Source organism: Rhincodon typus, chromosome 20, assembly GCF_021869965.1.
Source record: "Rhincodon typus isolate 14 chromosome 20, sRhiTyp1.1, whole genome shotgun sequence".
NCBI classification, from domain to species: Eukaryota; Metazoa; Chordata; class Chondrichthyes; order Orectolobiformes; family Rhincodontidae; genus Rhincodon; species Rhincodon typus.
Window position 1 is genome coordinate 18,183,090 of NC_063351.1, and position 12,621 is coordinate 18,195,710.

Consider the following 12,621-nt stretch of genomic DNA (forward strand, 5'->3'; position numbering starts at 1 on the left):
ACATCCCAAATGGTCAATGAGAAGGAGTGTGTAATGCAAGCTCACTGGAAAGTATGCTTTCCTTAGTGAGGCTAGTAGAAGGAATCACTGAGATGGAGCTAACTGCTGGATGTCAGTTTGAAATTCTCAGGAGACACTTATGGAACTTCATTACTCACCAAACCAGGAGATGTGAACGCATTGGAAACTGGATATGGCAATGCAACGTTTCATTAGACCATCAGACATTGGAGAAGAATTATGCCATTTAACCGTTGCGTCTGCTCTGCCATTCATTGAGATCAAGACTGAACTGATAATCATTAATTCCACTTTCCTGTCTTTTCCCTGTAACCCTTGATTCTCTTACTGATTAAAAATCCGTCCATCTCAGTCTTGAATATACTAAACGACTCAACCTCTATTGCTGTCTGTAAAGAATTCCACAGATGCTGTGACATAAAACAGGAGAGAAGGCAGTTATTAAGCATGAGTTTACAGAGGCATGTAGAGAGGTTAAGTGGGTGGGCCAAATTTTTGCAGCTTTTTACAGTCTTTTTCCATTTAAATAATATTCAGCTCTATTCTTCGTGTCAAAGGGCATAGCCTCACATTTTCCCACATTATATTCCATCTCCCAGTTCTGGACCCCTTTACCTAACCTATCTATATCCTTTGTAGACCCTTTGTGTCATCTTCACCACTTGTCTTCCCACTTTATTTTTGAGTTATCCACAAACTTGGCAGTAGTACACTCACTTCCCTCATCCACATCATTCATCTCCATTATAACTAATTATAGCCCCTGCACAAATCCCTGTAGCACTCCACCATCTGTGCTACATCCTGAAAATGCTCCCCTTATCCAAACTCTGTCTTTAATGTACTACCTCCAACACCATGGACTCTTTTCGTATTAAGTAGCCGAATGTGTGGAACCTTAGCAAAGCCATTTGGAAATCCAAACATATTACATCTGCTGGTTCCCCTTTATTTTGTTTGCTATTTCCTCAAAGAATTATAACACACTTTTCAGGAATGTGTTTTCCATTTCATGAAGCCACATTAACTCTGTTTGATTATAGGTTTATAGATTTTAGGTTACCTCTAAATGCTCTGCTATTGCATCCTTTTATTGGAGTATTCCAATCCTCTAGCACTCTTCCAGAATTTAAATACTCTAGAAAGATTACCACCAGTCCATCCACATTCTCTGTAGCTACTTCTTTTAATACCTTAGAATGCACCCCATCAAATCCAGATATCTTAGTGGCCTTCAGTCACATTAGTTTCCCTCATACTTTTTTTTATCTAGTGATAAACATTGTATGTATTTCTTCCATGCATTTTTGCATTTTAATTATTTAGAATTTTTGGAATGCTGTTTGTGTATTCTACCATGAAGACTGATGTAACATATTTGTCCAACTCTTCTGCCATTCCTTGATTTCCTATTATTATTTATCCTCTAAGAAACTTTTATTCACTTTGGTCTTTATCTTCCTTATTTTGTATACATGAAGAAGCTCTTATTGTCTGTTTCTATATTACTTACAAGTTTACCCTCAATGTTTAGTTTGAATTTTTTTTTGGTCAAATTGTTCCCAACCTTCTGGCTTGCCACAAATCTTTCCATATTGTTTATTTTTTTCCTTCAATTTGATATCCTCTTTATCTTTCTTATCTAACCATGGTTGGTTCGACCACTTCCCAGGTTCCTCCTTCACTGGGATATATTTTTGTTGTGTCATAAACTATTTTCTTAAATGTCTGCCATTGTTCATTATCTGTCTTTCTGAAACTCTTTTCCACTCCAGTCCACTAGCTCTGCCCTCATTCCTTTGTATTCACCTTTAAGTTTTGTACAGTTGTTTCTATGCCAAATATCTCACTCTCAAACTGAATGCTAAATTCCTCCATATTATGGTCACTGTTTCCCACGGGATCTTTCACTCTGAGACTATTTGTTAAAACTGCCCCATTATATAGATCCAAAATAGCCTGGTTCCTGGTAGGATCCGCAACATATTATTTAAGGAATCTGTCCCGAATACACGCTATGAATTCTTCATCGTGGCTATGTTTGAATATTTGATTTTCTAAATCTCCTTAAAGTCCCCTACAATTAATGTACAGTCCCCAGTTGTGAATGCATTCCTTTTCTGTGGTCCACCTGCAAATCGATTTGTACAAATTGGCAAACAATACAGGACAATGTAAAGGAGCCATTTGTAGGTACAGGAATGTTTGAATGTTGGATCTTTAATATTACTCTCCTGTATGAGATTGTGTTTAGATGCTCATAAATTGGGACCCCTGCGTTGCCTTTTTACATGCCCCCGCTCCCCCCCATCTCTGGTTTCTCTTCCTGTCCTCAGGATAGCTACTGTAAGGGGGCTGGTAGAGTGTTCCAACTAAGTCTTCATCCCCTAACTCCAACCAAATGGATTCTATATCTTCCGATCTAAGATCATTTCTTGCTTTCGTACTTATTCTATCTTGTACTAACACACCTAAACCACCACTCTTCCCATCCTGCCTGTCTTTTCAAAAAGTCATACAGTCCTGAATATTTAGTTCCTACCTTCGATCTCCTTGTAAGCACGGGTGGAATCCTTTGGGGTCTAAGCAACATGGGCTATGGTGAGATTAATATTCAGCTTCCCATCTTACCGAAGTAGCCAAACAAGTTCGACGTAGGTGAAACTTGACAAGGAAACCAGACGGAGCACCTGGCAGATTTGGCTTGTTGCCTGCTCTGAATGACCTTCATGGAGTTATAGAGTAATACACCATGGAAATAGTCCAACCAGTCCATGCTGACCATAATCCCAAACTACGTTGGAAACTAGACACCAGCATCTTGGGAAACACTCTATGGCCTCCAGTCACGTCCGTCCCATGGTCAGCAGCTACATGCGTTCCATTTCCACAGGCATTGGCTTCTAACATGTGCCAGCCTCTAACAGCCCTCATGGTACATCTACAGTTCAATTCCAGCGTGCTTTGGTGCTTTGGTGCTTAGTTGCTGGTGCAGCCCAAGGAGTACTGTCAGTGTAATGTTGCTGCAAGGGCACTACACCCAGCTTATGGACTGGACCAGGCTGTCCACTTACACTCATAACGCTCACTCACTCTGAGCTATTTAGATGCTTACAGCATCCCTGCATTGCCTTGCCTTGCCTTTTTGCACTTTGGCTGCTCAGCCAGAGATATTGGGATCCTATTACTGCTGTCTTACTGTGCCTCTTTTTAGATTTGTTCATGGGATGAGGGCATTGCTGGCTAGGCCAGCAGTTATTGCCTATTCCTAATTACCCAACCAATTACACTGCTGTTGGTTTTAATTCATGGGTAGGCAGGGCCATTTGAGGATAGCAAATATTGTTCCCTAAAAGCCTTTAGCGAATGAGATAATTTTTGTGACAATTGACAGCTAAATTTTCATTCCATTTTTCTTTGTATTGAATTCAAGTTTCACCTTTGGCCATATGGGGTTCAAGCCCACGTCTCCAACATACCATCTTAGTCTTTTGGATTACGAGTCCAGTGATAGTACCACTAGCTGTTGCCTTTCTGCAGACACAAAACCCAGAAGCTTGTCATAGTTGTTAGCAATCTTAAATCAAGTGGACCCCTGCCGATTAAGTCAAGGGTAGCCTCCACCAGCAGTCTAAGGAGCGATCAGTCAGAATTCCTTACTCATAAGGGGTGAGGAGCTGAATGACGGGCTGAACACGACCTGCCTTGACTCTTTTGGCTCAACTGGGGACTATTTCTCTTATGGAATGAGAAAGAGGCAGGTATCATGGGAGATGAAAGTTTGTGGCACAGCTATAACTGTTGGTGCAGGCAGGGAGGTGTCCTGTGTAAGTGTTTTGCAAGCATCAAGGGCATTCAGGGTTAGTGTGAGTGGTGAGGATATTACACACAATAGTGAGAGCTTGAGCCTTGTTGGGAGGTGGATACAGTAACACAGATTGCGGGAGTGTGAGGTATCAGAGAGAAGATGGTGGAATGTATGCTGGCTGAGTAGAGAAGGACATTCACTTTCTTCCTACAATACAGGGCACTCCTCTAGATGGTTCAGACAGCTTTAACCCCAGTCACAACCTCGGACTAAGCTGGCACTGTCTAGTATTGTGGCCTTCACTGCTGGTCCTGGGAAGGAGGAAGGTCCTGACTAGCACAACCTCCAGGATTCCCAGCAAAATGGGGCATCGATTTCTCCCTCATTAGCCACATGTAGGGCAAATGCCAGGAATCATACAGGGTGGCTTTGGACTGACAGTGCTTGTCTGGGTGCACAGTGGACTTTTAATGATGGCGTAGGGGCAAATGTCGCTGGTGAATTCTGGGATATCTACTGAGTGGCAAATTATTCTGGGAATGGCATATAGTAGAGGGGGCTAAATTTGGACATGAGAGACCTCATAGAGGAATGGAAGGTAATTAAAGATATGAGTTTAGTAAGATAGGGCAAAAGAATGCTCTCAATCTCACAATGGCATTTTCTCCAAAAAAAACTCGAAGTAACTTGGACTTAGCCAAGAAAATGTAATATGCAGCCCCATTTTTGGTATTGGCTAAAAGATCATATCCATTAACATTTACTTGTGCTATTAATTCATTTATTTTTTCATATAATGTGTGCAGTTAAGTAAACAGCCACAGATGTTTTGCTTTACCATTTTGACCCTTTGACACTATTTGCAATTTTTTTAATGTTTGTGCACTGTCTGCTTTTGTGTCTGAGTATCGATACCTAAATAGCTGTCCTGCAATGCTTTCATAATCTTTTGCTTTGTAAGGCTACCTATCCCCTGTCTGGAACAGCTCCTTTCTACCCTAGTACTTGTGCCAGTGCCAACAGAAACTCAGTCCTCCCATATCAATCTTTGTGTGCAAAAACAAAGTTGCTGGAAAAGCTCAGCAGGGCTGGCAGCATGTGTAAAGGGGAAAAAACAGATCTTTGTGTGACATATTTAACTTTTTATTTACTATGTCAAGTCTCCAGGTAATTTTTGCCTCCCCTATGGTGTTACATCTGCAGCTCGGATTTCAGTTCCTCAACTTGGATCAGAATTTCCTTGAACTGCAAATTCTTGCTGCAGATTAGTAGGTTTATCACGATGCAGCAGGAACACATCACCCATCCTGCCATCATTGTCATATTTTATTTAATCAGGGAATCCCCCACTCTTGCAAATTTATTGTAATTAACTGCAATTCTCTGGAAAATTTGCAGTAAAACCTCCTATTCAGACTGAAAACAAAAAATGCTGGAAATCACAGATGGTCAGGCAGCATCCGTGGAGAGACAGCAAGCTAACATTTTGAGTCTAGATAACTCTTCATCAGAGCTCTGTTGTTTAGGCCTGCAGTTTAAGCAGAGAAAATACTAATTACATAAGCCTCACTCATGGTGACATAAGCTCAATTTGAATTTTGGGAGGGATAGTAATTGGAAGATTTATTATAGCTTGGAGATAGCAGAAACATCCACAGAGTCTTGTGGAAAAAGCAGCAAGAGGAGAGTAACTCGGAAGTACCATGAAGCTAACCAGAAAAAATATCAAAGCACAACTGAGATACCCATGTTGCAGTGGACTTAGCTCCAGCTGCATTGCCAGAGGGATCCTTAACTTCACTAGTGTTCACAACTGAATATTAGTTGAAAAGGAAGAATCACTCAGGGGATCCTTTTGTCTGGTCTTGTTAACTGCGTGGTGTTCACCTATTTCCTCTCTGCTTGCACGTCCTTCAGCTAAGATTATTTCCCCTTGAGTAATGTGGACAAGTCACTTTTTTTTTCTTGTTTCTCTCCATTGAGAGTGACTGATTTAATCTTTGGAAGGATTCCTTGTATCAATAAGGAAAATCATATTGAGATTTTCTAAGTTGGAATCTAACATTCAAAGTGAGTAGCTTGCATATTGATATAATTAGTCAAGTACTTTTGTTTCTAATTTCTAATTCCATTAGAATATCAAAAACCGAAAGAACTGTGGATGCTGTAAAACAGGAACAAAAATAAAGTTGCTGGAAAAGCCTAGCTGGTTTGGCAGCATCTGTGAAGGAAATAAACAGAGTTAACGTTTTGGGTCCGGTGACCTTCCTCAGAACATCAGTTCTGAGGAAGGGTCACTGGACCCAAAATGTTAGCTCTGTTTTTTTGCCTTCACAGATGCTGCCAAACCTGCTGGGCTTTTCCAGCAACTTTGTTTTTGTTCATTAAACTATTATTTGGTTTATAATAGAGGGTGAATATCTTTGTGAGAATAGGAGTCAAAAGAGTTTAAAACAAACATATTAACAACATTATTAGTTTTGTGCAATTTAATTTCAATTTAACAATATAATGCATGACTTTTATTAATTTTCATTGTCCAGGATAAAGCGACAGCAATGGAACTTGAATGCGTGGAATCAGAACTCTCAGTACTGAAACTTGGAGCTAAGTCAGAGAAATGCACCAAAGGCTTTGTAAAAGTATGGTTGTTTACGTCAGTTTTTTTTTTGGCTGCAGCATTCATTGTGAATGTGGATAGATTTAGAATGATTTAATGATTAAAGGTGCTGTTTATGAAATATGCTATTTTCTGCAAAATAGAATTAAACAAATGATCATTTTTAAAAGGAAAACTATGAAATCTATGATGCATGATATTTGAAACATACATAGAATGTTAATTATTGGTTGAATGTTCACTGATCTTTGGATATCGTATTTAAACACGCATCATATAGTACTTGTTCATTTATGTGCAGGTGCAATCAGATTTTCTGTAGAGTAGAGTTTTTACATATATGGTTTACAATTTTTTATATTTAATTTATGGAAGTGAATTTAATAACTTTATACTCAAATAGAAACATATATTAAAACTTTGGTAAGTGATTAGACGCACTTGGAATATTCCATACTTGGAATAGCGTGAACAGTTCCGGTCACCACACTACCGGAAAGATGTGGATGTGTTGGAGAGGGTACAGAAAAGGTTTACCAGGATGTTGCCTGGTATGGGGGATTTTGACTATGAAAAAAGTTGGATAGAGTGGGTTTGTTTTCACTGAAACTCAGGAGATTGAGGGGTGACCTAATAGTTTATAAGATTGTGAATGGCATGGATAGAGTGGAATGTATGACGCTTTTTCCCAGGGCGGCTGGACCAATTACTAGGGGACACAGGTTCAAGGTGTGGAACAGGGAGAAGTTTAAAAGAGATGTGCAAGGCAAGTTTTTCCACACAAAGGGTGGTGAGTGCCTAGAAGACACTGCCAGAGGAGGTGGTGGAAGCAGACACAATAGCGGCATTCAAGCAGCACCTGGACGAATACATGAACAGGAAGGGAATAGAGGGATACAGATCCTGTAAGTGAAAACAGTTTTAGTATGGAAGGGCAAAATGTGTCGCGCAGGCTTCGAGGGGCAAAGGGCCTGTTCCTGTGCTCTATTGTTCTTTGTTCTTTGATTATATGATGGATTTTGCTGTTAATCTGGTTTTGTAATTTTCCATTTTAAAGCATTGCTTGACAGTAATTCAACGAATAGATGAAGTTCTACAGAATGCCATACGTGCGAAGAACTGGAATCTAGTCCAGATTGTGTGTATAACACAGTGGAAACTTTGTCTACCTTTGCTTCAACCCAATTTGCGTAAGAATATTTCTAAACAACTGACCAATGTGGCTTCAATTCTCAGTGATCTTGACAGGTAACTACAATGTAAAATAGTTACTTTTTAAAAGCAAATATCAATAGCAGTTGCTCCTTAATCAAATGTAGTGGGTACATTGCAATGTAACAAAACTGAGACAGTTGGATTGGGGTGAAATGGGTCAGGAATATAGGCTGTACATCATATAAATAGTTGCATTTGGCAGATGGTGAAATTATATAGGATTCTTGCAGGATAATGGAAGGTATATTGAAGTTAGAGCAGAAAGTCAGGGCTGGATTTCAGCTTCTGCAGGGTGAATGCCTGACTGGATGGAATATCAGCTCCACACCATCCAATAGAAAGATTCTCTCCCACCATTAACATCTTCCAAAACCTTTAGTGGTATGGCTGCAAAGGCCACTTTTTATTCTACTTGCTTCCACTGCAATCCAACATAAACTGGAAAGAAAAATCCACCTTCATGTTTCCTCCACTTGGATTGATGATTTTGAATTTCATTGGTACAAGTTAGATTTTCCTGAATGAAAATTTGGAAAAGTCTTAAAGAAGCTGTGAAAGGAAATTCTAAAGTGATGAAATTCGACATGCATGCAGGTTTTGCCATTTTGGCCAAGTTTTTGAGGATGCGGTTTCCTACTCTGACATGGGAGCATTAATTGCGTGAGTTTGGGACTTCTGCTCCTCACTCAGGAGTAATTCTCCACCTCCTGCGACTGCTGGAGAATCAGCTCTGTGCTCCCAGCAGTGCCAAAAGCCAGGACTGGGAGAAATCAGGTCCTGACACTCCAGGACTAATTGTTTGAATCTCAAGTAATTAGGGGAGATGAGGCCTTGAGGAGTGCACTGAGAGTGCAGCAGCAATGTTGGCCTGATGGCTGTGATGGTAGCACTTGCAGGGGCCAGACCTTGTTGGAGTCGGGTTGGCACTCGATGCTGAAAGGAAACAGTTGATGGAGGTGCTCACTATTTCCAGCTGAATGCTGAGAGGGTCATGTTGCTAGCCTCATCCTTTCCCTGAGCTCCTCCTGCCAGTTTGAAAATTGGGGCGGGTGAGAATGAGGCCTTATATCATCTTTAATTGTCCATGCAAGCTTCTCAACTGGGGCACTGCTGGGCTGGATAGCCAATCTAGCTTTTGGCTGTCCCACTGAAAAATTATGAAGAGATCATGGTGGGTGCAAAGCCAGCTGGAAGGTCATGCAAAGACAGTTTATTGGCCATTCTGTTACCCTCCTAACCCTTCTTCCACAAGTCCACCAGGTTTGGAATGTAAAATTCTGCCCTGGTATGGCAGTTCTTGCCTTTGCACACTTCTTTTCCTGTATTTGTAAATTATGTGCATGGAAGTGAGTCTAACAGCAAGTCAAAGTGATGCAAAATCTAATACAAATCGAAGGAAGCTTCAACATTTACCTCTTCTATCACATCTCAAAAGCATTAGCATTTTTATCACTGAACTGGCCTAAAAACATTTGATCTTCTTTTACCTAAAATGAGCATGAAACTAAGGATTACCAAGATTGAACAAAATCAGTGATACTTTTCATACTTTTATGTTCCTTACTGAACATGCAAAACAATAAGCTATGGAAGAACAAGAATATGAGAATGGACTGCACAAAATCTGTCCATTTAGAATTGCCTATGTTCTTCTGCAACAACAAGTTTGGTTATGGCTATTTTATAAAAGTTTTTATCGTACTTCTGTTTGTGAATTAACAGTGTCCATATTGACCAGTTTATTTATTGATTAACTTTATTTTGTAGAGTATTGTGAAATATGCAGAAACATTATTACTTCAGCAAAGGCTTTAATTGTTCTTTAACCTTAACGGTTTGCAAAGAAAAAGGAAGGGAAGTAAAGCAAAAAGGCGACCCCAGTAAATTTGTAGCAGTGGGTGGAAATGGATATATTGCAATATGATTGTGCTGTTGAAAATTGTTCATTATGTTATACTTTCATTTAGGTCCACCAGGATCATTTGTGTGTCAGCTTTATTCTACATCAAACTTCCAGAAAAAAATCTGCCCTTGGAATAAATCTTGCATAAATTACTATTTGAAATAGATTCTTTAATTTCTGCTAAATCTGTAGGAAATGTTTGGAGTAGCATTCAGAATAGAGTGGCATCTTACGTCATTTGCTGCACAAAAGGAACAACTATTATCAGAAATGTCATTTTAACAGGGAAATAACTTTCTTTCACTCAACTGACAATCACGTTATTTTTTCTTACAACCATGGCTAACTTTATACATGATTTGAAATGGGCACAAGACATATTTCAAATACTTTCCTTAATAATAAAGGGGTGAACAATGTACTAAGAGACCAAATTCTCTATTATTTTCCCAGCCAGTAATAAAATTAGTTTCCCACAATTTTACTTGAGAAATAGCAAATTGAACTGGTGATTGTCCCCTTCAATCTATCAAACATGTCACTGTTATGTCCCAAAAGACCGACAAGCTCCATTGTTTTACCTTCTACTTGACAGAGTTTATGTAAGTAATATTAATTCAAGACATTAAGTTAATATCTAAATTCTTAAGTTAGAGCTCTTGAGTTAATGTTTAGCTACTTAATGTTTCAGCAAAAATATTGGCAGAGCAGTGCAAAAGTCCCAGAATAGAATGTCTTTTAGAAAGGAAATCTGCTCTTCTTACCTGGACTAACCCACATGTGACTCCAGACCCATTGCAATGGGGTTGACTCTTAATTCCCTCTGAAGTGGCCTAGCAGACCACTTAGCTAAAGCTATGAGAGATGCTGGCCTTGCCTGTGATGCCCACATCCCATGAAAGTATATGAAGATATATGAAAACAGAATACGCTGGAGAAACTCAGCGGATCTGGCAGCATCTGATCTGTGGTGGGATACAGGGGGCTGAATATTACAAGCCTCCACTAGGTGCATTTTCATATGGGAAAGAAGCAAAATAGCCCACCACCTCTCACGTACCCACAAGCTCACCCCTGATTAGACAGCACCAGAATCGACAGTCCATTCATGCAGATAAATACTTAGGAGTCAGTTGAGACTCTGTAAAAAGCTTAGTTGGAGGCCAATAATACACTGGCAAGGCAATCAAACAGGAGTGGGTAACCTATTTTTTAACACCTTTTGAAAGGTGGGAAAGTGGGGACCTCATTTCCTGTACGCAGTGGGACAACCCGCTGAGGTGCCACCTGTGCTGCCTGTTGAACAGGAATTGGCCCCATCCCATTCCTGTCTCTTCTCCCTCCCTGGGTTCTAGGATACCTCCTCACCATAAATCCCTGAGAGTTATCTTTCTCTGGCAGCCGTGATCCTTTCAGGCCACTTTCTGCGGTGCTAGCTACTGAATCCTGGCACTCCCTGGGGTGATGCAGGCGCTGGCCAACCAGGATTTCCAAATCAGGATTTCCTCCTGCTGGGGTGTGGAACTCCCAGAATTAATTAGTTTAGCATCCCCACAGTGCATTATCAGTGCGAGCTAGATAATTAATCAAAAGTAAAGAATGGCAGAGAATAACTAAACTGTTAATTAAGAGGTGTAATCAGACTTTACAGTCCGAGAGAAAGCTAGTTAGAAATGTAAAAATGGATAGCAAGATTTTCAACAGTTATCTAAAAAAGGCAAAGAGTAAGTAAAATGAATGTTGGTTCTATAGAGAGAGAAAGAGATTGGGAGTCCATAGCGAAGAAAAGGTAGATAAAATGAACTAATATTTTACTTGTGTCTTTATTTGAGTGGATACAACAACATTGCAGTAATGTTTATAAATCAGAAGGTGGAAGGGAGAGAGAAACTCTGTGACATTATAGTCACACTGGAAGGAGGACTAAAAAAGCTGATGGAACTGCAGCTGATAGTTGTTTGGGTTGTGATGAATTTCATCCTCAAGTCTTAAAAAAGCATACTGATGAGCTATTAGATACATTATCTGCTTTTGGAGGGGTAGACATGGTCTCCCAGGAGATATTCTTGTATGGCCAGAGGACCTTGGAAGGATGGAGCAACCTGTGTTTTTTCCCAGTATTTGCATATTGTTGCAATTCCAGGATATATGGTACACACCCTCAAAATCTGTTATTGATGGTCAGAGATAAACTGGACGTTGTTCGAATGGAAACCTTTGCTGTTGACAAACTCTGCAGCTTAATGATTAAGTTGCCACTCCTTAATGTAATTCATAACTCTTTGTTTAAACCCTAATGTGAGAATGGAAACTTTTTTTCAATATTGGAAATATGATTTTACCATTCTCTGTGTGTTTTCCTAACTTTCTTGCTATTGTCCATATTCCTCAAGGGAACGAAAAATTCTGCTTCTACCTGCTGAGGGCCTCCAGCAATTCCTGTTTTTATTTTAGAACTCCAGTATCACGATGGAGATGTCTTATTGTCATAGTTCAATCTTCTGGGAAATAATTAATGACATAACTAATTTTCAGGCTCTATTGACTTATAATGGTGATATGCAAACAAATCAATCGATAAGGTGCTAAAATTAATTTTTATTAGAAATATTTTTTGACTGAATTGTACATTACACTTTTTTGGGTTAAGCCACCAAATTGTAAATGCATGACCATTGACATCAATGTTATGATATATGTTTCCATTTTGTAATTTGGAAGAATAATGTTTCCAACTCTTTTTTTTATATAATATTAAATTGCCTTTCATGAACTTTGCACTTCTCTTTTAAATTGTGTAGTTCTTTGTCCCAGCTCCGCTGTCAAGTTCATATAGAAATTGCTCAGATTGAAGAAGATGAGGAACGGATAGAGGTTGCCATGGAGCAACTTAAAAAAGCTTATTCTCTCTGTAATAAAGGACCATATGAAAAATACATTACTGAAGAACTGCACCGTTTGCAAGTATATTCAGGAGTTTATGACTCTCCCAAAGAGCTAGAAGATCAAGCAATCAAGATGATTGAACAGGTAAAATGCAAAGAGGTTTTAAGA

The 12,621-nt window shown here is 39.5% G+C and overlaps 1 protein-coding gene across 1 annotated transcript in view; it reads left to right on the plus strand.

The window, feature by feature from the left end:
- The window catches only part of LOC109932541 (cilia- and flagella-associated protein 46), a 205,298-nt gene that overhangs the window by 22,649 nt on the left and 170,028 nt on the right, over nt 1–12,621 (plus strand). Inside the window, exons 10-12 of the mRNA XM_048609174.1 lie at nt 6,373–6,471; nt 7,507–7,697; nt 12,369–12,597. Coding sequence (XP_048465131.1) covers nt 6,373–6,471; nt 7,507–7,697; nt 12,369–12,597 — 519 coding nt within the window. The remainder of the gene's footprint in view (nt 1–6,372; nt 6,472–7,506; nt 7,698–12,368; nt 12,598–12,621) is intronic.